The sequence below is a fragment of the Solea solea genome, chromosome 2 (assembly GCF_958295425.1).
Source record: "Solea solea chromosome 2, fSolSol10.1, whole genome shotgun sequence".
In the NCBI taxonomy this organism is placed as follows: Eukaryota; Metazoa; Chordata; class Actinopteri; order Pleuronectiformes; family Soleidae; genus Solea; species Solea solea.
This window is the reverse complement of record NC_081135.1, coordinates 39,860,199-39,886,619: the sequence shown is the minus strand read 5'-3', so window position 1 is coordinate 39,886,619 and position 26,421 is coordinate 39,860,199. Positions and strand designations below refer to the sequence as shown.

Here is a 26,421-nt window from a genome sequence, read left to right as displayed (position 1 = left end):
CTGTTTGTCCGTTCGCTCTGACTCTTTCACTCTCATTAATCCTTGCTCGCTTGTTGCTCAGTCAATGAATCTGAGTAGATGAAGTTCAGTAGATGAAGTTCAGTTGATGAAGTTCAGTAGATGAAGTTCAGTAGATGAAGCTCAGTTGATAAAGTTCAGTAGAAGTACTCTGTAGATGACGTTCTGTAGATGAAGTTCAGTAGAAGTTCTCTGTAGATGAAGTTCAGTAGATGAAGTTCAGTAGAAGTTCTCTGTAGATAAAGTTTAGTAGATGAAGTTCTGTAGATGAAGTTCAGTAGATGAAGTTCTGTAGATGAAGTTCAGTAGATGAAGTTCAGTAGAAGTTCTCTGTAGATGTTGGTTTTAACATGAACTCTCTCGATCCTTTAAGCTGCTGAAATTTTAAGGCGTGAGGAAGAGAAACGTGCCGAGGTTGCAGCTCGACGTCCGGCTCCAGGTATCAACACTTGTGTCTCTTTATCGTCATTTTGATGACTTCTTCAGTCACTTTGTTTTTTAAAGATTGAAATTTTAAAAACATCTTGATGTTGGATTTTTACTCTTCTGGACTGAAATGTTTTAAAGAAGCTGTAGTGAAGAAGCTGCAGCCTGATGTCACTGACGCTGCACGCCAGAGGGAAGAAGAAGCTCCGCCCCCTGAAGGTAATCTATTATCATAGGGTTCTTTGTTCTTTTATTTTCTCACACTCTTACATATTTATTTGAAACTTACAAAAATAATGTTTTTCTTCACATTTATTAAAAACAATATTTTTTAAATGGAAAAAAAGCTTAGGATTGAAAATCTGATCAATAATTGTAAATGTTTTGCTGAGATTTAATTTTATTCTGAAATCTCAAAGAATATTATCTTCATTCTTCAGTGTTTCTTCACGTCACTGTGTTTTTCTTGCTTCAATGCGAACAGAGCATTGTCTGTCTGTCTGTCTGTCTGTCTGTTTGTTTGTTCGTTCCCTAAACTCTTGAAGCTGGTGTGACTCTGTGTAAACTCTCAGTCATATTTTTCTGTTGACCTTGAAGAATGGTGGAGTTACACTGAACCAGAACCTGAAGTGGTTCGCAGACAGGTCCCTGCTGAACCTCATCCACCCAAAGCAGCAGAGCCAGAACCAAAACCTGCTGCTCCTGGACTCAAAGAGGTTGAACTGAAGCCTGAGGACGCTTCTAGACTCAGAGGTAAAGTGGACAAAACTTTGAGTTTTCCACTAGAAAAACATTAGGTTTGAACCTGTCTGTGTGGAACCTGTCTGTGTGGAACATGCTAACCTCTTCATCTGGATTTTTAACGTGGTCTCAGACCAAAGACCACTTCAGTTTGGATTAAGCTTTTTTCTAACTTAGCTTCTGAAACGTCAGGATGTGTCCAGTGAAGCCTGAAGATATTATTCACAGAGTAGCTAAAATCTGTTTTCCTTGTGTGTCTGCTGGCCACCATGTTTTCATTGAGAGTGAGTCTCTGTGTCTCAGACTGGTTCTCAGCAGCAGGGGGTCATGTGTCCATACCTCATACAACCTGAACTGTCCATTTAAATCTTTCATATGTGCTGTTGTGTGATTGGTTCATTCCTGTTGTGTCTTTTTGTTCGAAGCACTCGTCAGAGTGTGATGCCACCACATCATTGAACACATGTAAATGTTTCTTTAAAGCACCACAACCGTCAAATTCTGAAGAACCTGTCATTCTGCCAAAGACCACCAAGGTTCCTCCTCCATCACAGGAACGTGTTCCTGCCGCAGGTAACAACAGTAAAACTGTGATGTCACTCGCTACAAGTGCGATCTCTGGTTCCACTTTAGTGTCTTTCAGCACCTGTAGCTTAAATATTTAATGTTCTCTTAAGCCCAAGATGTGACCAAACCAGAAGGACCTGCACCACCTCCTGCTCCTGCTGTTCCATCTGAAGGTATTGCAGAGAACTTCTCTGCTGTTTTCGTGTTGCTTAATGAGCTGCTGTTAATAATGTGGAGGATCTTAGCACTCGTCAGAGTGTGCTTTAGCTTGAAGGTTTTTCTATCAAATGTGATAAAAAACCATCTTATAAATAAATGTTCTTCTAAGTTGTCTTAGAAACAAAGACACCCGACACGTCCAGAAAACCACGTCTGACCCCAGATAAACCTGAACCACCAACCTACATCCTGGAACCAAAACCAAAAGAACCAGAGGTTCAAGAAGAAACAAAGAAGGTTACCCGAGTGCCGAAGAAGGTTCAAGAAACAAAGAAAAAAGTTCCAGAAGAAGCAGAAAAATTTGTGGAGGAAATAAATAAGGCTCCAGAAGAAGCAAAGAAGGTTCCAGAAACACCAATAAAGATTCCAGAAGAACCAAAGATAGTTCAGGTAGAAACAAAGAAGGTTCGCAAAGCTGAAAAAACGATCCCAGAGGTACCGATAAAGGTTTCAGAAGAACCAAGGAAGACAGAAGAACCACCAAAACAAGTTCAGGATGCAAAGCAACAGCAACAAGGTAGATATAGATGGAAACACCAAGTTTGAACATCATAATAACTAATCCTCGCTCATCTTGATCTTTAACACACTGTCTATTATTCTGTTATACCTTAAACTGAGTCATCGAGGACTTTTGTCATCATGTGTTGTTCTGTGTTGAATCCACAAAGAAACCACAAAAAACAATAGCACAGTCAGCACAGCATAGTTTGTGTAGAACGCTGTGTTGTTCTTGTGTGTTGATGGTTTTTGTTTTGTCTTGTTTTTGTCTCTTGCCACTGCTCAATGGTGCATATCTTCATTCTTGGGTGAAATCTTAAAGATGACCCAGTTGTCCTTGAGACCGATCTTCATCAAACACTAACAACTAAAGACCGACAGACGTCTCTTGCAGCAGAAGATGGACAAAGACAAGAAGTGAAGACACATGACACATGTGACACATCTGTCCTGAGAAAAGAAACCTTCTTAAAACATGAAATAAAACAACTCCTAAGGGAAGATCAAGAGATTTCTCCCTGGTACAGTGAAGATACCCAACCAACACACACAGAACATGAGGAAGAAGCTGTGAAGTGTTTGAGGGTTGTCTCTCCACCTCTAAAGAGACCATCAAAAACAGATGCCACAAAGACAAAGACAGAAGTTTCACCTTCTGATTCTGGATCCAAACGAGATGTTTACAAGAAAATAAGTCCAGTGAAGAACATCAGGGAACAGAAAAATGTTTCTGAACCATATGTGGTTTGTCATGAAGAGACTGGAGAAGAAGCTGCATTGATGATGTCTACCGTACCTAAAGATGTTCTGAGTGGCAGATCCATGTCTTTAGTTTTGCCACAATCTGATAAAGATTCACTCAGTACTCCCTCCAGATCTGCTCTCTTTCATCCTTCAACCTCTCTTCCTCCTAAGCCAGAAGCAGTGCCATGTAAAGAGACACATTCTTCAAGAGAAGACATCAGAAAAACGTCCACAACGACAGAGGAATCAACTCCTGAAGAACTGTTTCTTGAGGGAAAATGTGCAAGTAGAAAAGTATCACCTCTAGTTACAGTTCAGCCTCCACTGTCCAAGAAATTGAGCCATGAAGAAGTTTCCTTAACCAAAGACACTCAGACAAAACATCTACACTGTGAAGAGGAGACTCTTCACCTGTGGAAACTCGCTGTTGCTTCACAAGAACAAACTAAAGGTGATTTGGACAGACAAGAAGATAACAAGAGACCAACGAACAGATGTGAAGAGACACAACGACAAGCTCTTAACAAAGGTATTCTTTTGTACTTGAGCCATGCAGGTTCATGATCTCCATCATGTCATCTTACTTTTCTTTTGTGTCTTCTGAACAATAACAACAAAGATCCTAAACATCTTACACTAATCTTCATTTCGCTGAAACTTGTTTTTGAACCTCACTCTTAACATCTTTCATTGAGAGTTTGTTTTTCCTCTCACACAAATGTGTTGGTTTGTGTTATTCTTGTGGTTCAAAGACCACTTTGACGTCTTGTTGGTGATCTTGGCATCTTGTTTTCTCAAAGTCTCTCGTCCAGAGGAGAAGAAACCATCTGTACCTGCGCCGAAACCTTCAGCTCCTGCAGCTCCTTCAGCTCCTGCAGCTCCTGCAGCTCCTGCATCTCCTGCAGCTCCTGCAGCTCCTGCAGCTCCTGCTGCTCCTACTACTCCTGCAGCTCCTGCTGCTCCTACTGCTCCTGCATTTCCTGCAGAGAAAGTAGCTCCCCCTGCAGGTAGTTAGTCTTTGCTGACGTTTGCACAGTCAGCCATGTTGTGTTCCATCGTTTGTTTGTTTTTCTTCCCGTTGTCTCACCTTCTTGTCTTCTTGATCATGATCTTGGCATCTTGTTCTCCCAAAGTGTCTCGTCCAGAGGAGAAGAAACCCTCTGTACCTAAGCCAAAACCTTCAACTCCTGCAGCTCCTGCTGCTGCTCCTGCTGCTCCTGATGAGAAAGTGTCTCCCCCTGCAGGTAGTTTGTCTTTGCTGACGTTTGCACAGTCAGCCATGTTGTCTTCCATCGTTTGTTTGTATTTCTTCCCGTTGTCTCACCCTCTTGTCTTCTTGATCATGATCTTGGCATCTTGTTTTCCCAAAGTGTCTCGTCCAGAGGAGAAACAATCTGTACCTACACCAAAACCTTCAGCTCCTGCTGCTCCTGCAGAGAAAGTGTCTCCCCCAGCAGGTAGTTTGTTTCCACACAGCCAGTCAAGTTGTCTTTTTGTCTATTGTTGTTTGTTTGTTTTTCTTCCCGTTGTCTCACCCTCTTGTCTTCTTGATCATGATCTTGGCATCTTGTTCTCCAAAAGTGTCTCGTCTAGAGGAGAAGAAACCATCTGTACCTACACCAAAACCTTCAGCTGCTGCAGCTTCTGCTGCTCCTGCTGCTCCTGCAGCTCCTGCTGCTCCTGCTGCTCCTGCTCCTCCTGCACAGAAAGTAGCTCCCCTTGCAGGTAGTTTGTCTTTGCTGACGTTTCCACAGTCAGCCATGTTGTCTTTTCTATTTGTCCATGTTAAGATGGTTTTGTTTGTCTCTCCTTCCTAACGTCTTGATTTTGACCTTGGCATGTTGTTTTCCTAAAGTGTCTCAGGAGGAGAAGAAACCATCTGTACCTACACCAAAACCTTCAGCTCCTGCTCCTCATGCAGAGAAAGTATCTCCCCCTGCAGGTAGTTTGTCTTTGCTGACGTTTCCATAGTCAGTCATGTTGTGTTCCATCGTTTGTTTGTTTTTCTTTCCATTGTCTCACCCTCTTGTCTTCTTGATCATGATCTTGACATCTTGTTCTCCCAAAGAGTCTCGTCCAGAAGTGAAGAAACCCTCTGTACCTACACCAAAACCTTCAGCTCCTGCTGCTTCTGCAGAGAAAGTAGCGCACCCTGCAGGTAGTTTGTCTTTTACTCATCTCCAAAAGCCATTTAATCTTAATTAAATTCTTGAAGTCCAGTTGCTCCTGATTAAATGACTTTAAGAGAACTATGATCTTGATGAAGGAGAAAACGTCTGGTCTATCTGTTGTTTGTTTTTGTTGTACCACCTCATTTTCTTCTTGATCATCATTTTGGCATCTTGTTTCCCAAAGTGTCTCCGTTAGAGGAGAAGAAACCCTCTGTGCCTACACTGAAACCTTCAGCTCCTGCTCCGGCTGCTCCGGCTGCTCTTGCAGAGAAAGTGTCGCCCCCTGCAGGTAGTGTTTCTTTGCTGATGTTTCCACAGTTAATCATGTCGTCTGTCCTGTTTGTCCATCATTTGTTTTCCTCGCCTTTCTGTGACCTTGGCATCTTGTTTTGTGAAAGTGTCTCCTCCAGAGCAGTGGAAGGAACCTTCACCTCGCTTTACTGCTCCTACAGAGAAAGTGTCGCCCCCTGCAGGTAGTTGTGTTCTATCTGTTTGTGTTCTTCTTCTTCTCCTCGTCTTCTCTATGTTGTCTTAATTGTGATCTTGGCGTCTTGTATTTTGAAGTGTCTTCTCCAGTGGAGAAGAAACCACCTGCTCCAGTGTCAGAGCCTCCAGCTCCTGCTGCTCCCCCTGCAGGTCTGTGATTGTTATTGTTTTTCTGTTTTCTTTCTGTCTGAACTTTTCTTCATTCTTACATGTTGAATTTGTCCTCTCTGTGTTTAAATGTGTTGTCTCTCTCTCTCTCATATCTTGTGTCTTCTTGGTTGTGACCATTGGTATTTTGTACCCCTAAGTTTCTCCTCCTGAAGAAAAGAAACCATCTCAAGTGAAACCAAAGCCTGATGCAGAAAAGGCTAAGCTTCCAGCAGGTATTTTCTTACATTTGTTGTCCAGGTTTTTTGTTTTGCGTCTGTTGATTTTTGGACTAAAATCTTGATTTTTGTCTGTTTGAGTCATTCGTCGTATCTTTGCCAGTGATTTATTAATCAAATTGGCATTCTTGTAGCTCAAGTTGCACCAGTGGAGAAGAAACCATCTCCTCCGGTTGAAATGGCTAAACCATCTCCTGTGTTTGAGGAAATTGTTGCACCTGAAGGTAACTTCATTTTTTAATTTACCCTCATGTTGCTCTTCTGTTTTTCTTCCATATTTCTTGTTTGTGTCAAATCTTCATAAAAAAAAAGAAGAAGAACTTTGTTCTCTGACTCGTCTGAATGTGTTGGGCTGGTGTTAATATTCTATAATCTTTCATATTAACATCATCTGTCCAATGAGACCAAGTCATTGTTATGTTGAAACATGTGAACATCAGAATATTGATTTCACAGAAAATTAACATTGATCTTATTAAACTCTTACAGACATGGAGCCAGTTTCAGCACCTGGACCAACTAAAGGTATATACCAAATATTGGCTTCTTTCATTAAGAAAGAAATTGGATCTGAGAATACGTTGCTATGTTGTGTGGTAGTCCTGTGTTTATGGGATGTCCGTATACCTGCTGTAGAAAATGAAATGTATCTCTATGTCAATGTTATAAAATATGTATTTACTGCTTCAACCACAGTGACACCTCTTAAGCGAAAGGGTAAAGTTCCAGTTCAGGAAACAAAAACACCTGATTTACCTAAACAGAAGAGCAAATTCACCAGAATACCCCAAGGGAAGGAACCAGAACCAGAAACTGTCAAGTTGAAGAAGGTACCGGTAAAACCTTCAGAGCCTGAGAGGCAAGTTGTAACTCATAAAGCCGAAGTGGTGAGGCATCACGATCCAGAACTTATGGTTCACGGACTTCATGACAGAGAGGATCGAGAGATCATAACACTTGGCAGAACCGATCGAGTCTACACTGCAGAGGAAGAGACAGTTGCATTAGGGCAGTTAGAGGAACCTGACAGTGTTGTGGCTGTTCATAAAAAAGAGGAAGAAGGTTGGACAAGAACTCCAAAATCAGAGAGAGAGGAGAAACCTGAGGGGGCAAGTGTGGACAAGAAGAAAATAACTAAACTGCCAAAGGCAGATGAGCAGAAAGAATCTGTTAAACTGAAACCATTTAAAAAATCTGACAAAGTAGAAGAAGAACCAGAAAAGATCACACTGAAAAAGGTCCCAACAAAGCCCAAAGAGCCTGAGAAGGAAATAGTAACACACAGAGTTGAAGTTACAAGACATTATGATACAGAAGTAACAGTTCAGAAGCTTTGGGAGATACAGGATCGAGAGCTCGTAACATTTTCCAGAAGTGAGCAGGCTTTTACTGCACCTGACGAGGTCCATGATTCGGGGTCTATGGTGGAACCTGAAAAAGCAGAGGCAGAATATGAGAAAACAAGATGGATGAGAACCCCTAAAGCTCCAAAAAATGAAGAACCTGAGCCAGACTTAACAAAAAAGAAAATAAAGATATTACCAAAGAAAGAGGACAAGCAAGAAGAAGTGACATTAAAACCATTAAAAAGACCTAAAAAACCTGAGGCAGTCGAGCCTCCAAAAGCAAACAAAGATGCTGAAGGAAAAACAGATGCTGAGCGTTCACCGTTCAAGAGAAATGATCCACCACAGAGAGAACAACCCAGTGCTGCGATGAAATATGTCGCAGACAAAGGCGTCACAAGTCCACAGGTGATTCCTGATGTCAACAAAGAACTGAGAGAGGACCAGCAAATGAAAAAGGTTGAGCCTTGTCCCGAGTACCAGGAACCTACAGCTGCTGACAAGCTTTATGGAAAACCTAAAACCTTCACAAGTCCAGATAAAGAGATGGAGCCTAGTCAACCTCTGAAAGAGCTGAAAGATGAGAAGCAGAAGAAAGAAACACAGAAAAAAGAAAAAGTAGAACCAACAGTTCCACTGAAGAGACCGAGTCCACCAGCAAAGACGGAAGTGATCCATCCCAAAGAAGCTGCAGAACAGCTCCCACAAAAACAGACGTCTGTCCTGAAGAAAGGAGATGAACTCAAAAAGACGCCATCACCAAGAGTCATTAAAGACAAGCCAGTCAAATCTACTGAACAGCTTGAGAAGGTGAAGCTTAAAAAGACACCATCACCAAGATCAGACAAGACAAGGACTGAAGAACCACAAAAAGTCCTTGTTGAAAAGAAGCCCAGTCCTGAAAAACCCAAACTGAAAAGTGTTTCACCAAAAGACTCGACCAATGCTGTGACACTCAGGAAGGTCCTGCAGAAGCCTTCAGAACAGGAGGTGACAGAACCCAAGAAAATCCCCCTGGTGAAGGAGGTCTCCCCTGGAGCTGTGCAGCTGACAAAGGTTCCCACCCAGCCAGAGGAGGAGGTCTTTGAAGAGGAGGTGGAAGAAAAGGAGGAAGAGGCTTGGGCCTGGGAGCTTGTTCCTGTGGACTGGGAAGGTGAAGGAGTGGATGGGGCTCTGGAGACTCCAGGAATGCCCAGCGGTAAACGAGGTGAGACGAGGCCTGGAAAAACTCCCCAAGATGATCCTGGAGTGGACTCATCTAATCCTCATCAGCTCCTCATCACCTCCACTGTCTTTAATCATATCGTTCATCACACGTCCATCTTTTTTGCTCATCATTGTATAATGCCTTCTTCCACATCATTCACTCAGTGTTTGTCCTCACCGTTGTCTTTCCTCCAGTTCCGTCTCTGCAATCAACCCGTTGTCTTTTGTCCATCTCGTCGTGTGGTTTCTAACATCTGCTGTTTCCTCTGGATTATTTTACGTCTGCAGTAAAGATCTCATTTGTCTTTTTCTTTCCGGTCCAGATGGAAAACCGACAGAGGAGGCTCCTAAAGGCAGAGGCCGAGGATTTGGGGGTGAGAACAAACAGAAAGTGTCCAACTGTTTAAATGATGTTCACAGTGCCCTGTAGGGCGCAGAGTGACACAATTCTTATTATCTATTTTCTAATGCTGCATTTACACTTCATTTACACTGGACATGAAACAAAATGAAACACAAGCTCCAGAGTCAGTCACTCCTGACATCTCTCCAGGAGCTAAGGCTAAGTTAACTATTCTCTTGAAGCCAATCTTTGATTAAATCTATGACTCGAGTTCATAAAATACTTCTTGATACTTAATGTGACTGAGTCATGTCTTGATGAGACAGTGGGATGTTGAATTGGACGTTGTGTCACAAAAATCTTTTTGCTTAAGTTTTAATATTTCTATATTTTAACTTCAGCGTCTGAAGTGAATTTTGTGTCTTTGCATCGACTTTGTCTGTAATTTGCATCGCGACCAGTGTGGGTGCAGCATAACGACAAAAACTCATATTTGTCATGTGGTTTGTGGTAAGAAAACATCTTAAAACCGGACTGTTTCATCCTCTGATACTAATCTGATGAGCTGTTGTATCTGATGTTGCAGTGAGACAAACACCGTCACCAGGTGATGGCGGCAGAGGTCGTGGCCTGAGGCCTGGCGGGAAAGGCCCATCACCACCAGAGGAACCCTTTGGAGGGTTCAAGCTCAAAGCCGTCCCTCTGAAGTTCGTCAAGAAGATCCAGGACATAGTGCTGAAGGAAGCCGAGTCCATTGGTTCGTCTGCAGTGTTTGAGTGTGAGATCTCACCTTCCACTGCCATCACATCATGGATGAAAGACGGCAGCAACCTGCGCGAAGACCCCAAACACAAGTTCACCGCTGATGGAAAAGATCGCAAGTTGCACATTATTGACGTGCAGTTGTCAGACACCGGTGAATACACGTGTGTGGGTAAAAACGCTGGCAAAGAAATAACATGCACAGCCAAGCTCATTGTTGAAGGTAAACAAACCCGATTTTTATTGATCAAAACTTGAAAACCATTCTGTTTGTGCAGGACATCAGCCTCTTGTATTTTTTCCGTGGTTAACGTGAAATTTTTTTGTCCATGCAGAACTGCCTGTAAAATGGCTGAAAGAGCTGGAACCTGAGACGTCATGCATGAAGGGTCAGCCCATGTATCTGACCTGTGAGCTCAACAAAGAGCGTGATGTCCTCTGGAAACGCAACGGCGCCCCCCTGAAGACACACGCCGGAAAAGTGGCCATCAACATCATTGGTATGCAGCACGCTGTGACCATTCAGAATGCCACTGACGAAGACGCCGGCGACTACACGTGTGAGGTGGTCGGACAGGAGGACATCAAGACCACAACCAACGTCAAAGTCATGGGTGAGTCCTCTGTGAATTATCACCCATGCAGGATTAGATAAGAATACATGAATACTGGAAGTTTAGGTTGTTAAGTCTTTGCCACATTTTAACATTAAACTATGAACTTTATCTTTTCTATTTATATGAAGCCAGACTCAAAATAACAAGTGTGGTTTTATGAGTTACTGACATATGATGTGTAGACTTGGGTAGATACAGATTTGATCAAAGTCCTGTTCTCCTCAATGGCAGCCATGGCAACACCTGTGTTTGCCTGCTGGATTCTAGGCATAGGGGGCGCTCACAGCACAGACAGCTCTGTCTGTGAGTCAGAACCTCATACAACTGCACTTCAAAAAATCTTTGAACTCACCCTTTGAAGTAACCCCCAACATGTTTCCAGTTCAGGTTTGCGATGTGTTTACTGCACCAGATAAAGCTTCTGTGTGATCCTCAGAAATAATCAAAGACTGGTTGGTGAAGCCACTGAGAGACCAACACGTCAAGCCAAAGGCCAAGGCCACATTCAAGTGCGAGCTCTTCAAGGACACGCCCAACTGGAAGTGGTTCAAGGGCGACGACGAGCTCACGCCATCTGACAAGGTGGAGGTCAACAAAGACGGAAAGGACATGATGCTGACCATCAACAACTGTCTGCCCGACGACGTGGCGGACTACACCATTCAGGTGGAGGATCGCAGATACACAGCTAAACTCACACTTGGAGGTCAGTGAAAGATCCATTTGAGTATGAAAATCACAACGTTTGAGTCCAATCTAAACTGTGCATTTGATTTCAGAACGTGAGGCGGAGATCCTGAAGCCTTTGGCCAGTGTGGAGGTGGTGGAGAAGGAGGAAGCCAACTTTGACACAGAAATATCGGAGGATGACGTGATGGGAGAGTGGAAACTGAGAGGCCAAGTGCTGACCAGAACCCCCGTGAGAACCACTTCTGATCTTGGATTTGATTCTCTAGATTCATTATTCATTCATGGCTGAGCTGTTTGAAATCTAAGTTCTTCAATAACAGTAACATGGGAATCAGTAAATCAGTGAAAATATGGACAAACCAAACCAAACAGATTCAAGCCACTTAATAACTTGTGTAATAAAATCTACGTTAGTTTAAGAATATGTTCTCACAGTTAGACTTTTCCAACGCTGTGGTGTAACATCACAAATCTGCCTCTCCATGAAGTCACAATGGATGTATTTGCCCTGACTTTGAACCCCTTCTTTTTTTAACTGATTGATCAACGTTGTTTTGCAGACCTGTGACATCAGAGCTGAAGGTGGGAAACGCTTCCTCACGCTGAAGAACGTGCAGCTCGACCAGGCGGGCGAAGTGTCGTACCAGGCTCTAAACGCCAACACCAGCGCCATGCTCACCGTCAAAGGTACAAACACACCACAACACAACACTCCATGCTTCCTGTCTGTGTTTTGTCGTTGGTTCCGTTGTCTGCTGGTTCTGTCCAACTTAGAAACAAAAAAGTGAGGTTTTACTCAGTGGACCGCATCAGAGAAGTGTCTTTGAGAATAACTGCTGAATCATTCGCACCTCCCAGAGATCGAAATGGGCTTTGTCGAGCAGCTGAAGGATGTTTCTGTGCCTGAAAAGAAACAAGCTAAGTTTGAATGCACCATCACCAAGGACGTGCCTAAGGTCATGTGGTTCAGGGGGGCGGAGATTGTCACCCCGAGCCCTAAATTTGAAATCATTGATGATGGGAAGAAGCACATGCTAATCATAAACAGCTGTGAGTTTGACGATGAGGCTCAGTACACCATCGAGGTGTTGGACCAAAGTTCAAGCGCTCAGCTGTCAGTGGAAGGTAAGTGATGGACAGAAACCTCTTGCTTCATGTCGCTCTTGTTTCTTCTGTGTTAAATTCAATGTTGGTCATGTCAAACTTGTCCAAACCGTCATGTCTGTGTGCTGACCTGATGTATTCCAGGCATGAGGCTGAAGTTTGTGCAGCAGCTTCACGACCAAACGGTCAAAGAAGGTAAAGTGGCACGATTTGAGCTCGAGCTGAGCCACGAGAACGTGCCCGTGGTTTGGTACCGAAACGAGGTCAAACTCCACGTGAGCAGAACGGTTCTCACACACGTGGAAGGAAAGAGACACACGCTAGAAATGAGGACGTTGACTCTAGATGATACCTGCCAGATAAAGGCAGAGGCCAAAGGAATTTACACCATGGCCAAACTGACGGTGATAGGTAACCAAACTCTCTGCTCCTTCTTTCAACACGAGGTCGTTACACAAATGTCTTTGTCAGTGTTTCTGTTTCTATTTAGAGAGTTTTTCTCTTGTTGTTTAGGATTGAAAATGTCTCCAGCAGTGACTGTTTTTCTTTATCCTTAAAAATAAGTACAAAAAAATAAAATAAAACTCTTATTGATCAATTAGTAAAATTTAAATGATTATAATAAAATCCTCACATTTGTAAACACAAGTTTAAAAATCATGAAAAAGAGATTCTGGTTTTTCATAAAGTTCCACTAAACACTGCGTTGGCTTCATGCTAACAACACAACACTGTTAGCTTCATGCTAACAACACAACACTGTTAGTTTCATGCTTCATTATGGTTCATGATATGACAGAGCTGAAGAAAAATCCTGTGTGTGTGTGTCTGCATACACAAACTGTTCATGGTTTCACATTTAAGACTCTTTAAAGGTGTTTTCTGTTCTTAAGTAAAATGATCAAAACTGTGAAAGTTGTCGTTTGTGTTCCTGACTCTTTGTCGCACGTCTGTTCCAGAGGGCGACGCCGTCTTCGTGGTGAAGCTGCAGGATTACACGGCCACAGAGAAAGACGAGGTCAGTCTGGACTGTGAGCTGAGCAAAGACGTCCCCGTCGCCTGGTTCCACAATGAGAAGGAGATCATCGCCTCTAAGATGGTGGTCATGAAGTGTGAGGGCACACGCAGGTCACTGATCCTGAAGAAAGTGGAGAAGAGCGACGAAGGCAAATATGCATGTGACTGTGGAACAGACAACACGTCAGCCAACATCAGCGTTGAAGGTAAACCCGCGTTTACTGAGACCAGACCACTGTGTCCACTGTGTCCATGTGTCTCTGCATTCAGTCCAAATCTACAGAAACATGAACGATTACATTTCACTGGGTTAGGGTTTGTTTTATCTGGATCTCTGTTCCTTTACGCATCAGCTTCTGTGTCCAACTGTCCACTGTTTCTTCTACTTTTCTTCAACTGAAAATAGCATGCCCAACCTAATCTTGTAGCCATAGCCGTATTAACCTCATAGCCTCGCCCATGCTAATCTCGTAGCCCTAGCCATATTAACCTCATAGCCTCGGTCATGCTGATCTTGTAGCCCTAACCATATTAACCTCATAGCCTTGCCAATGCTAATCTCGTAGCCCTAGCCATATTAACCTCATAGCCTCGGTCATGCTAATCTTGTAGCCCTAGCCATGTTAACCTCATAGCCTCGCCCATGCTAATCTCGTAGCCCTAGCCATGTTAACCTCATAGCCTCGCCCATGCTAATCTCGTAGCCCTAGCCATATTAACCTCATAGCCTCGGTCATGCTAATCTTGTAGCCCTAGCCATGTTAACCTCATAGCCTCGCCCATGCTAATCTCGTAGCCTTAGCCGTATTAACCTCATAGCCTCGCCCATGCTAATCTCGTAGCCCTAGCTGTATTAACCTCATAGCCTCGCCCATGTTAATCTCGTAGCCCTAGCCATATTAATCTCATAGCCTCGGCCATGCTGATCTCGTAGCCTTAGCCGTATTAACCTCATAGCCTCGCCCATGTTAATCTCGTAGCCCTAGCCGTATTAACCTCATAGCCTCGCCCATGTTAATCTCGTAGCCATAGCCATATTAATCTCATAGCCTAGGCCATGCTGATCTCGTAGCCTTAGCCGTATTAACCTCATAGCCTCGCCCATGTTAATCTCGTAGCCCTAGCCATATTAACCTCATAGCCTCACCCATGCTAATCTTGTAGCCTTAGCCATATTAACCTCATAGTCTCGGCCATGCTGATCTCGTAGCCCTAGCCATGTTAACCTCATAGCCTCACCAATGCTAATCTTGTAGCCCTAGCCATATTAACCTCATAGCCTCGCCCATGCTAATCTCGTAGCCTTAGCCGTATTAACCTCATAGCCTCGCCAATGCTAATCTTGTAGCCCTAGCCATATTAACCTCATAGCTTCACCCATGCTAATCTTGTAGCCCTAGCCATGTTAACCTCATAGCCTCGCCCATGCTAATCTCGTAGCCTTAGCCGTATTAACCTCATAGCCTCGCCCATGCTAATCTCGTAGCCCTAGCCGTATTAACCTCATAGCCTCGCCCATGTTAATCTCGTAGCCCTAGCCATATTAATCTCATAGCCTAGGCCATGCTGATCTCGTAGCCTTAGCCGTATTAATCTCATAGCCTCGGCCATGCTGATCTTGTAGCCTTAGCCGTATTAACCTCATAGCCTCGCCCATGTTAATCTCGTAGCCCTAGCCATATTAACCTCATAGCCTCACCCATGCTAATCTTGTAGCCTTAGCCGTATTAACCTCATAGCCTCGGCCATGCTGATCTCGTAGCCCTAGCCATATTAACCTCATAGCCTCACCCATGCTAATCTTGTAGCCTTAGCCGTGTGAACCTCATAGCCTCGCCCATGTTAATCCCGTAGCCCTAGCCATATTAACCTCATAGTCTCGGCCATTCTGATCTCGTAGCCCTAGCCATGTTAACCTCATAGCCTCGCCAATGCTAATCTTGTAGCCCTAGCCATATTAACCTCATAGCCTCGCCCATGCTAATCTCGTATCCTTATCCGTATTAACCTCATAGCCTCAGCCATGCTAACCTGGTAGTCCCAGCTATGCTTACTGTGTTGCTTTAGCTAAGCTATCCTCATTACCATATTGCGAGAAGGCAAGCAAACCAAGCAATTGCTTGGGGCCCCGAGCTGGCCTGGGATCCCCCTCAAGGGGGTTTTATTTTCTGAAAAATGTTAATGTGAGTGTGTGCATGTATGTATGTAAAATTATCAAATCTTATGCACAGTATATGCAACAGCAGTATTTGTCAACATTTTTATTTATAAAGTGTGGGTGAACTTAAACTGTATGGCTATGCTGTGGTTCCTGTAGGCTTTGCACGTGTGTGTGTATGTGTGTGTGGGGGGTTGTGGCGTGGGGTGAGGGGGGGCCTCCATGTCCATTTTGCTGGGGATCCTAAATTCCTTCAAGCGGCCCTGCACATTACATTACATTAACACTGACAATGAGACCTTTCATCACTTTCTCTTTTTTGTCTTCGCCAGCGCGGGACATCAAGGTCGTTCGGCCAATTTATGGCGTTGAGCTATTTGATGGAGAGACGGCTCGTTTTGAGGTGGAGATATCTGAGGACGATGTCCATGGTCAGTGGAGGCTGAATGGAGAAGTCCTGACACCGTCCTCTGTGAGTGCTAACTTCGTTTAATCACATGATATACTGTACATGTATATTTTTATTGATCTGTGTTGTTCATCATCTGCTTTGAAGGACGTTGACATCATTGAGGAGGGAGGAAAACACACTCTGATCCTCTACAACTGTAAAGTTCCCATGACTGGTGAGGTGGCGTACGCTGCCGCCAACGCCAAATGTTCTGCTAACCTGAAGGTCAAAGGTAAAACAAAAGCATTTCAATTCAAGTGAAACTGAAGACAGAGTTGGTGATGATGACCTCGTCTTCCACAGGTCTTGGTCTTTCTTTGGTTTTCAAACTTTTGGTCTGTTTTTCTGCAGAACTTCCTCTGAACATCCTGGTTCCGCTCAATGACGTCCAGGTGTACGAGAAGGATGAAGCCAGGTTTGAGGCCGAAGTGTCAAGAGCACCCAAGAGCTTCCGCTGGCTGAAGGGTTCTCAGGTGCTTGAAAGTGACGAAAAGTACGAGATGATCCAAGAGGGCAACATGTACAGTCTGGTGATTCGCTCATCCGCTTACGATGACGAGGCAAAGTATATATTTGAGGCCGAGGACAAGAGGACGACGGCCAAGCTGGTCATTCAGGGTGAGTTTGAGTTTTCAGTCTTGTATAAAGTACTTTACAATGATACTTGATATGTTACCAGAAAATGTCCCTTTTATAATCTTACTTAAGTAAAAGTACTAAAAGCATCAAAAGTCATTTTCTGATATAGCATTTAAGTAAAAGTTAAAGTATTATAAATAAGTGAGGAGTTAAATCATTTTCTTCCTCGAACATAACCAGACCCCAAAAAGCGATTAACTCCTCAAACAGAGTTCAATCTGCAGAGTAAAGCACACGAATGTGGTGAAAAACAGGGAAGATTCTTGGATAGGACTTTAGCTGAGATAAATGATGAATCACATCATACTGAGATGAATTCATGTTTCCATAGATTTCAATCTGAAAAGCTGTATGATAGTGACACTTTATTTAATTCATTTTTCAGGAAAAGAAATGAAAATAATACTTCATCCGAACTAGACAAAGCTTTTTCTGTAGAGGAACTTATGAATGCAAACTGGAAAATCTTTGGGACCCTATGGGTTCCCAAGTGAATTCTTTAAAAAATGTGCAGAGCAGCTTTCTCCCATCCTGCTCTCTGTATTTGAGGAGTCATATGTCACTGGTTCCCTTCCTCTGACGATGCGACAAGCGCTCATTTCTGTTATTCCTAAAAAATTGATTGTGTATTATCTGAAACCCATAAGGACTGTTTTTACTTATGTATCATACTGTTTTGACTAAATTAATATAATATGTATTTATGTCATTTTGATATGTAAGTGATGCATGTAATATAAGTTCGATCAATACTAGGCTGTTGAAAAGTACAGTAATATTGTTGCAGGGAGGTGGGGGGTATGATGTTTATACTTGTATTGTTTCTGTTTACTGAATTTATGTACTTTGTACATTATCTCTCTATCTATAAATATCAATAAAGAAGTGAGGAGTTAGGATTGATTTAGTGGAGTTTTCTAGTAAAAGTTACTAGAAAACCAAAAGTAAAAGTAAAGATATGTGAAATTTGTACTTAACTACAGTAACAAAGTATTTGTACTGTGTTACATTATAACGCTGGTGAACTTTTTCTAAAAGCATGTGTGCACGTTCTTCTACGACAGGTATTCGTCTGGAATTCATCAAACCGATTAAGGATGTGACAGTGAAGGAGCGCGAGACAGCTGAATTCAGTTTTGAACTTTCCCACGACAAGATTTCTGTGGTCTGGTACAAAAACGACGTGCGTCTGCATCCCAGCAAAGTTGTGCACATGTCGGACCAGGAGAAGATCCACACACTGGCCTTCAAGGAGGTCACCATCGACGACACGTCCATGATCAGGGTGGAAGCCATGGACAAGACCATGAACGCCATGCTCACCGTCATTGGTCGGTCACCTCAGCCTCTGAATATACGCAAGGATTCAAAATGAAAGTTTGAAAACCTGATAACGCGTAACGTGGTCTTCTTTGAATTACAGAGGGTGATCCATACTTCACCACCAAGCTGCAGAACTACACGGCCGTGGAGAGAGACGAGGTGAAGCTGATCTGTGAGCTGAGCAAAGCCACTGCTGACGTCAAATGGTTCAAGGATGGAAAAGAGATCACGCCGTCCAAAAACATCGCCATCAGCACCGACGGCAAGAAACGCCTCCTTGTGGTCAGGAAGGCGGAGAAGGCGAATATCGGAGCATACACGTGTGACTGCGGCTCCGATAAAACCACCGCCAACCTCAACATCGAAGGTGAAAACATCTGATTTTCAAATAAAATGATTAACATTGAACTAAAGGAAGATTTTTCTTCATTTAAGCAGCAACACCAAGGACTTGTGTGTTACTGTAAATGTGTTTATTTTATGTTAACAGAAAACAGAAATAACACAACCACTCACACCAATTAAGAACCTTCACAGACGTTTAAGATTATTGGTTAAGATCTGTTCCCTCTGGTTTGGATGATGTGGTTCAGTGTAAAGTCTGGATTGATCCTGTGGTTAAAAAAGAACCTGAAACTGACTCTTTTTTTGGGGTCTTTGCAGAGCGAGACATCAAAGTTGTCCGTCCTCTGTACAGCGTGGAGGTCACAGAGACAGAAACTGCCAAGTTTGAGACAGAGATTTCAGAGGAGGACGTCCATGGAAACTGGAAACTGAAAGGAGAAGCTCTGCATCAGTGTCCAGTGAGTCCACATCCACCTGAAAATCACTCGTCTCTGTGAACTCATTCAATGACATGTCCCTGTTTTCTTTCAGGACGTTGAGATCAGAGAAGAGGGAACCAAACACATGTTGATCCTCTTCAACGTCCGCATGGACATGGCAGGGGGCGTGGACTTCTCCGCCGCGAACGCCAGATCTAACGCACAGCTCAGGGTCAAAGGTCATTTCATTTCTACATTTTTCAGGTTTTCAGGATTCTAGATCGCTGTTTCATCACAAACTTCAGAAAAACACGAAATATGACATTTTTGATTTTATTTATTTAAAAATAAATAAAAGTTGGTGCATATATACAGTAAGTGTATATAAATATAAATATGTCACACATACATACGTAAAACTGTGATTTATTATAAAAGTTTGAATCATCTGTGAACGACAGAGACTCCTTTTTTTTTTTCTTTATCTCACATTCCAAAGTGTCACGTGTCAGCCAATCAGCTGCCAGAGTATTTTCAGACTTTATCTGAAGTGAGAGGCCGCTCTCTGATTGGCTGAACAGGAATTCCTCTTGTCCACAGCTCGCTCCATCAGCCTGATGCGTCCACTGAAGGACGTGACGGTGACGGCTGGAGAGACGGCCACCTTTGAGTGTGAGCTGTCGTACGAGGACATCGAGGTGGAATGGTTCCTGAGCGGAGACAAGATGGAGGCCAGTGATCGAGTGAGTGTCTTTTTATTCTGAGTGAAGAAATTAGAAGAAACTGATTTATCGCTTAAGTTTAAGTGAATTCAACTAAAAAAAGAAGAAACTGATTTATCACTTAAGTTTAAGTGATTTCAACTAAAAAAATAAAAGAAAGTGAATGAGTTTAATTCTGACATTTAAAGATTTTATTTTAACTGTGAACTGTGTCTGTCCCTCTGTCTCTGTGTCGCTCTGTCCGTCTCTGTGTCTCTCTGTCTCTCTGTCTCTGTGTGTGTGTCTGTCTGTCTGTCTGTCTCTGGGTGTGTCTGTCTGTCTGTGTGTCTGTCTCTGTGTGTGTGTGTCTGTCTGTCTGTCTCTGTCTGTGTGTCTGTCTGCAGGTAAAGACTCGCATGGAGGGCCGCGTTCACACTCTCACAGTCAGAGACGTGAAGTTGTCGGAGGCCGGTGACGTCAAACTGTCGGCCAAAGACTTCCAGATTCAGGCTCAGCTCATGGTCAGAGGTGAGACGGTACCGTGGACGGTGGACACATCACAGCTGTTGTTGTTATTATCTGACGATCATGTGACCTGTGTGTTCAGAACCAGCGGTGGAGTTCACCAAACCTCTGGACGACCAGACGGTGGAGGAGGAAGCCACCGCAACGCTTGAGTGCGAAGTTTCCAGAGAGAACGCAGAAGTCAGGTGGTTCAGAGACGGACAGGAAATCAGAAAGACCAAGAAGCACGACTTGACCACTGACGGTCGCAAGAGGGCGCTAGTCATCCACAACTGCTCCCCGGACGACGCCAAGATGTACACCTGTGACGCCAAAGAGTTCAAGACTTCCTGTTTCCTGGAGGTCACACGTAAGAGCTAACTCAAATATTATAATTTACGGTTTATATTATTAAATGCCAACATCTTTGTAGGTATGTTGTAAAAACAGTTTAAATTAGATTTTTATAAATAATCATTAAAATCACTTGAGTGACAAAGAAAAGTCTGTTCATAACAATTTTGTCCCACTTGAGCTTCCATGCATAAATGTATGATTTATTCAAATGTAAAAATGTTTTTAAATGTTTCCTGTTGCAGTAATGATATCACTATTACTATTATTATTGTTGCTAATATTCAGTGTGTTGAATCCTCTGTGTGACATTGCGGTGTTTGTGCGTCCTCAGCTCCTCACGTGGAGTTTACGAAGCCTCTGCAGGACGTCGAGGTCAAAGAGAAAGAATCTGCCAAGTTTGAATGTGAAGTGTCTCGTGAGTCCGCCAAGGTGAGACCGGAGTCGCTACCACTGCTCGTGTCACATGACCACTCAACCACCTGTTGATGCTAACGTCTTTTTTTCCCTCGCTCCAGGTTCGATGGTTCAGAGACGGTGCCGAGATAAGAAAAGGAAAGAAGTACGAGATCTTTGCCAAAGGCGTCCAGCGTGTCCTCATCATCCACAAGTCGGTGTTCGACGATGAGGCCGAGTACGAGTGCGACGCCAGAACCTCCAAGACGTCCGGCATGCTCACAGTCATTGGTGAGCCGCAGCACTAGCACTAACGTTATCGTCCTGTTCTGTAAGTCCAACACGCTGACCGTCTTTCTGTTCACAGAGGAAGACGCCAGGTTCACCAAGAACCTGTCCAACGTGGAGGGGACAGAGACGGACAGTGTGAAGATGATCTGCGAGGTGTCCAAGCCCAGTGCCGACGTCAGATGGTACCGAGGAGAAGAGGAGCTGCCCGAGGGAGGTCGCTACGACCAGATCGTGGACGGACGCAAGAGGATCCTGATCATCCAGGATCTGAGGATGGAGGACGGTGGCGAGTACAGCTGCAGGCTGAGTCCAGCCGTCACCACGTCCGCCACACTGAAACTCAACGGTGAGGAAATGGACATGAAGGTTAAAAGATGCCACCAGATGTTTCCTTCTTCTACTCTCATCTGTCTTCTTGTGCTTGTCCTCTTCTGTCTCCTTCACAGAACTAGCAGCTGAGTTCATTGCTCGTCCCCAGAACCAGGAAGTGGTTGAGGGTGAAAAAGCCGAGTTTGCCTGCTCCGTCTCCAAGGAAACCTACGAGGTGAAGTGGTTCCGAGGTGATAAAGAGTTGGAAGATGGCGACAAGTTCGTGATCATCAGTGAAGGAAAGAGACGTGCTCTTATTGTGAAAAGCTGTCAGCTGAAGGATGAGGGAGGCTACGTGGCACACATTGGCAGCGTGAAAGCGTCGGCCAGTCTTTGTGTCCTTGGTACGACTCGTCTTCTCTTCTCACTCTTCTTTGTTTTCCTTTATCTTTTCTTTTCTGGTTCTAATGCAGTTTGAATGTGTTTCCTGACAGAGAAACTGAGGATCATCACGCCGATCAAAGACGCTGAGGTGAAGGAGGGAAGTGAGCTCGTGTTTAACTGTGAGACAAACCAAGAGGGAGTGAAGGCCAAGTGGCTGAAGAACGAGGAGACGATCTTTGAGAGCAGCAAGTACCTGATGATGCAGAGGGACAACGTCTTCTCTCTGAGGATCAGAGATGCACAGAAGGCCGATGAGGCCAGCTTCACCATCAGCCTGACCAATCAGAGAGGAGAACATGCTAAGTCGACTGCCGGCGCTAAAGTTGCAGGTACGTGAATAATTCACTTTTTTATTCAGTCTTTTAACAGAAACTTTTGTCACTTATTTACTTTCGTCCTGAGCACCTGCTTCCTGTCTCCTCCCTCTTTTTCTGAAACCTCAGAGGAGAAACTAAGGTTCCTGGAGCCCATTGAAGATGTGGAGACCCAGGAGAAGAAGACCATCAGCTTTAGCTGTAAGGTGAACCGCCCCGGGGCAACGGTGCAGTGGCTGAAGGCCGGCGAGGAGCTGACACTCAGCAAACGCATCGTCCACAGAGTGGACGGCCTCAAACACACGCTCACCATTAAGGATTGTGTCATGGATGACGAGAGCGAGTACACTGCCGCGGTTGGAGACGATAAGTGTTCGGCTGAGCTCATAATCAGCGAGGCGCCGACAGACTTCACTGCACATCTCAAAGACCAGACCATCACTGAGTTTGAGGATGCAGAGTTCACCTGCAAGCTGAGCAAAGAGAAGGCTGCTGTCAAGTGGTACAGGGACGGACGTGAGATCAGAGGAGGACCCAGGTACTGACCCCACGTGTGTTTGGTGCTTGGTGGTTTCTGATGAGATGTCAAAAATTTGTTTCGCAGATAAATGGAGAAAAGATGCACATGATGATCAATAAATATCCTATAATTTGTTACATGGATTTATTCAAATAAATGTCGTGCTTTACAATCTCAGGTCATGACTCACAGGTCACAGCAGGTGAACATAAAGTAACAAGCACTTGCCGTGTGTGTGTGTTTCTGCAGATATCACATGGAAAAAGAAGGAAAGGTGTGCAAACTGATTATCAAGGTTTGCAGACCTGATGATGAATGTGAATACGCTTGTGGCATCGACGAGCGCAGAACCAGAGCAAGACTCTTTGTCGAAGGTACATTTCTCTTTTTAACAAACACAGAGTAGAATTGGATCCCGGTGTTTGACAATATTTGGTGTCTTGCAGAAACCCCGGTGGAGATTGTCAGACCACCTCAAGACATGTTCGAACCGCCAGGCTCGGATATCGTGTTTGAGGTGGAGCTCAACAAGGACAGAGTGGATGTGAAATGGATGAGGAACAACATGATCATTGTCCAGGGTGACAAGTACCAGATGATCAGCGAGGGCAAAGTCCACCGACTTCAGGTCTGTGAGATTAGACCCCGAGACCAGGGAGAGTACAGGGTTGTAGCCAAAGACAAGGATGCCCGAGCCAAGCTGGAGCTGGCAGGTGAGTCCATATCCAGAACCTGATCACAGTATCACAGCTGAATATAAGAGATGACCGTATTAAAAAAAAAAACTTTGGTTTCCTCTTGTCTGTAGCTGCTCCTCAGATCAAAACCACTGACCAGAATCTGGTGACGGACGCCGGTAAACCCTTTGTTATGACTGTGCCCTATGACGCTTACCCTCGTGCTGAGACCGAATGGTTCTTCCTGGGAGCCAGTCTTCCTGTCCAGAACATTGACACCTCTGCTGACAAGACCGAGTATCGTCTGAAGAGCCCCAGCAAGGAGAACCAGGGTCGATATAAAGTGGTCATCAAGAATAAGCACGGAGAAGGTGAAGCCTTCATCAACTTGGACGTGATTGGTGAGTTCATTATTTTAATGATTAAAAGGGTTCAAGAAAGTTGGTGTATCTGTGGACATCAGACGAGTTTGTCATGTTGATGGTTTTTAGATGTCCCCGGACCTGTCAAGAGCCTCAGAGTGGTGGACACTGCAGATGGTGAGGTCAGTTTGGCCTGGGAGGAGCCTGAGTGTGATGGCGGAAGCAAGATTGTTGCCTATGTTGTGGAGAGACGTGACGTGAAACGCAAGACTTGGACTCTGGCCACAGATCGCACAGATGCCCCAGAGTACTGTGTCAGTGGCCTCCAAAAGGAATCCATGTATCTGTTCAGAGTCTGTGCCCGAAACAGAGTTGGAAGTGGACCCACTGTTGAAACAGAAGATGCTGTTCAGGCCAAGAACAAGTTTGGTAAGTAAAAACCACCAACACCAGCTCCACAATCAAAATTCAGATAGAACAAGTCTTGCGTAATGAAATACTTTTTTTCCACTGATAGACGTTCCTGACGCTCCAGAAAATGTCACAGTAGCCAGCGTAAACAAGTTTGGTGCCACTGTTGCTTGGGAGCCTCCCAAGTTTGACGGCGGCTCCGAAATCATTTCATATGTAATTGAACTCCGCGACAGGACGTCTGTGAAGTGGGAGGCGGCCTTGGTTTGCGGTGCCAGTGACCGCTCAGCGGAGCTCAATGACGTAGTGGAAAACAAGGAGTACATCTTTAGAGTACGAGCCGAGAACAAGGCCGGCATTGGTAGACCCAGCGCTGCCACAAACCCTGTCAAGATCATGGATCCCATTGGTGAGTGAAAAAACAACAGCATTAGTTTTCTCATGCTCGCTAACCAGCAGGAATTAATTTAACCTTTTTTGTTGTGGCCTTGCAGAGAGGCCAAGCCCACCGCTGAACCTGAACTTCACCGACCAAATCAGCTCAGCCGTCACTCTCACCTGGGAGACACCCATCAGCAACGGCGGCAGCATGATCACCGGTTACATTATTGAGAAAAGTGATGAAGGCAGTGACAAGTGGCTCCGCTGTAACACCAGACTGTGTCCAGATCTGGTCTACCGGGTACAGAGTTCAAAACCTGTCCCATCCTTTGCTTAATTTGTCCGTTAACATGCACCCGTCCCACCATGATTCCACCTTCTTTGCATCTTTTGTGTTTTCTAAAGCTCAGTTTCATGAATATTAACTGATGTTACAATGTTGTTCTTTAGGTGTCGGGTTTGAAACCCAGTCAGAAGTACCTCTACAGAGTTTGTGCTGAGAATGCTGCTGGAGTCTCTGACCCAGCAGAACAGCTGGGGTCACTGCTCGCTGACGATCCTCATGGTACAACACATTTTAACCAAAACCTGTGTTTTTTGTTTGTTTGTTTTGCACAATTATTACAAAAGACCTGCCTCTTTCTCTGCAGTTGGTCCGACCTTTGACCTGAGCGGCTTCAGGAAAGGCCTAGAGGTGATCGTCCCTCAACCTCTCTCCATTAGAGTCCCGATCACTGGATACCCGACCCCTGTCGCGAAATGGACCTTTGGAGACAAGGAGCTGACCACAGAGGATGAGCGTGTCTCCATGGTTACGAAGCCCACGTACACTGAGCTGACAATCACACCGAGCGTCCGTCCAGACAAAGGAATCTACTCGCTGCAGCTGGAGAATGACGTGTCCTCAGTGTCAGGAGACATCGAGGTCAACGTCATTGGTAAATGCTGTTTTTCTAAACTCAAGATCTAACTCATAATCATGATTGAAGAAAGTCTTTTATGTTTTCACCAACATACAGTCCAGCCATTTATTTTAAAGTGCCACAAGGAGGAGCTGTCATTCCAGGACCTCATGATTTATAATGATGCTGTTTAAGATTTCTATTTTTTACTTTTTGGAGTACAAAGATTTTTCACTTCCCATCTTAATGTTTTCCCAGCATGCCCCAGTGCTCCCAAAGACTTTAAAGCGGCCGAGGTGACGCGACACCATGTCCACCTGATGTGGGAGGCTCCAGAACATGATGGAGGAAGTCCAGTCACCCATTACCAGATCGAAAAGAGAGAAGTGACACGCAAGACCTGGGCCAAGGTTTGTCAGACAATGATTACGACAGAATCATGGAAATGTCTCCAGTTAATGTCTTTTTGAATATTTAAAACGAGAGAACCATGTTTGTTCCAGGTGGCAACTGGTGTCCTGGACCTGGAGCACACCGTAACAGATGTGATTGAAGGGAAGGAGTATCTGTTCAGCGTTACCGCCTGCAACAAGTGTGGACCTGGCGAGCCAGCGTACATTGACGATCCTGTCAACATCTCGTCTCCTGCCAGTGAGCATTTCTTCACTCAGAGCAACAGCCAGACCATGTTAGAAATATCAAGACTTTCGACGACATGAATGTTTTCCTCTTCCTCTGCAGCTGTACCTGATCCTCCTGAAAACCTGAAGTGGCGTGATAAGAGTGGCAAGACTATATTCCTGTCGTGGGAGCCTCCAAGGTATGACGGTGGAGCCCACATCAAAGGCTACGTTGTAGACAAGTGTCAACGTGGTTCTGACAAGTGGGAACCCTGCGGTGACCCCATCCCTGAACTGAAGTACGTTCATCTGTTTATCTTTGAGAACAGTGCTAATAAATGTCCTTTTGTCCTCTGAGTGACATTTTCCAATGATATTTGTGTTATGTTCCCAGATACCAGGTCACCGGCCTAATTGAGGGTCAGTGGTACGCCTACAGAGTCCGAGCATTCAACAAGTTGGGAGCCAGCCGACCCTGCAGGGCTACCGATGAGATCCAAGCTGTGGATGCTAGAGGTCTGATCCCGATATGTGTCAGAATTGCTGGATCAGGAAG

At 44.4% G+C, this 26,421-nt stretch overlaps 1 protein-coding gene across 1 annotated transcript in view; it reads left to right on the top strand.

Moving 5' to 3' along the window:
* The window catches only part of ttn.1 (titin, tandem duplicate 1), a 147,543-nt gene that overhangs the window by 44,458 nt on the left and 76,664 nt on the right, over window positions 1-26,421 (top strand). Inside the window, exons 76-131 of the mRNA XM_058614083.1 lie at window positions 392-457; window positions 586-663; window positions 1,042-1,197; window positions 1,669-1,758; window positions 1,863-1,925; window positions 2,081-2,488; window positions 4,017-4,223; window positions 4,350-4,460; window positions 4,587-4,673; window positions 4,798-4,941; window positions 5,072-5,158; window positions 5,285-5,374; window positions 5,572-5,676; window positions 5,786-5,860; window positions 5,952-6,023; window positions 6,182-6,256; window positions 6,394-6,483; window positions 6,749-6,784; window positions 6,956-8,812; window positions 9,135-9,185; window positions 9,741-10,139; window positions 10,252-10,530; window positions 10,970-11,239; window positions 11,313-11,452; window positions 11,784-11,910; window positions 12,082-12,348; window positions 12,472-12,738; window positions 13,287-13,550; window positions 15,835-15,974; window positions 16,059-16,185; window positions 16,305-16,571; window positions 17,657-17,923; window positions 18,016-18,282; window positions 18,579-18,718; window positions 18,792-18,918; window positions 19,280-19,422; window positions 19,785-19,908; window positions 19,988-20,254; window positions 20,573-20,670; window positions 20,757-20,925; window positions 21,002-21,271; window positions 21,372-21,638; window positions 21,729-22,007; window positions 22,122-22,530; window positions 22,762-22,886; window positions 22,959-23,225; window positions 23,321-23,590; window positions 23,681-23,980; window positions 24,069-24,371; window positions 24,457-24,644; window positions 24,794-24,908; window positions 24,994-25,281; window positions 25,504-25,655; window positions 25,749-25,896; window positions 25,987-26,164; window positions 26,260-26,381. Of these exons, the coding sequence (XP_058470066.1) occupies window positions 392-457; window positions 586-663; window positions 1,042-1,197; window positions 1,669-1,758; window positions 1,863-1,925; window positions 2,081-2,488; window positions 4,017-4,223; window positions 4,350-4,460; window positions 4,587-4,673; window positions 4,798-4,941; window positions 5,072-5,158; window positions 5,285-5,374; window positions 5,572-5,676; window positions 5,786-5,860; window positions 5,952-6,023; window positions 6,182-6,256; window positions 6,394-6,483; window positions 6,749-6,784; window positions 6,956-8,812; window positions 9,135-9,185; window positions 9,741-10,139; window positions 10,252-10,530; window positions 10,970-11,239; window positions 11,313-11,452; window positions 11,784-11,910; window positions 12,082-12,348; window positions 12,472-12,738; window positions 13,287-13,550; window positions 15,835-15,974; window positions 16,059-16,185; window positions 16,305-16,571; window positions 17,657-17,923; window positions 18,016-18,282; window positions 18,579-18,718; window positions 18,792-18,918; window positions 19,280-19,422; window positions 19,785-19,908; window positions 19,988-20,254; window positions 20,573-20,670; window positions 20,757-20,925; window positions 21,002-21,271; window positions 21,372-21,638; window positions 21,729-22,007; window positions 22,122-22,530; window positions 22,762-22,886; window positions 22,959-23,225; window positions 23,321-23,590; window positions 23,681-23,980; window positions 24,069-24,371; window positions 24,457-24,644; window positions 24,794-24,908; window positions 24,994-25,281; window positions 25,504-25,655; window positions 25,749-25,896; window positions 25,987-26,164; window positions 26,260-26,381 (11,778 nt within the window). The remainder of the gene's footprint in view (window positions 1-391; window positions 458-585; window positions 664-1,041; window positions 1,198-1,668; window positions 1,759-1,862; window positions 1,926-2,080; window positions 2,489-4,016; window positions 4,224-4,349; window positions 4,461-4,586; window positions 4,674-4,797; window positions 4,942-5,071; window positions 5,159-5,284; window positions 5,375-5,571; window positions 5,677-5,785; window positions 5,861-5,951; window positions 6,024-6,181; window positions 6,257-6,393; window positions 6,484-6,748; window positions 6,785-6,955; window positions 8,813-9,134; window positions 9,186-9,740; window positions 10,140-10,251; window positions 10,531-10,969; window positions 11,240-11,312; window positions 11,453-11,783; window positions 11,911-12,081; window positions 12,349-12,471; window positions 12,739-13,286; window positions 13,551-15,834; window positions 15,975-16,058; window positions 16,186-16,304; window positions 16,572-17,656; window positions 17,924-18,015; window positions 18,283-18,578; window positions 18,719-18,791; window positions 18,919-19,279; window positions 19,423-19,784; window positions 19,909-19,987; window positions 20,255-20,572; window positions 20,671-20,756; window positions 20,926-21,001; window positions 21,272-21,371; window positions 21,639-21,728; window positions 22,008-22,121; window positions 22,531-22,761; window positions 22,887-22,958; window positions 23,226-23,320; window positions 23,591-23,680; window positions 23,981-24,068; window positions 24,372-24,456; window positions 24,645-24,793; window positions 24,909-24,993; window positions 25,282-25,503; window positions 25,656-25,748; window positions 25,897-25,986; window positions 26,165-26,259; window positions 26,382-26,421) is intronic.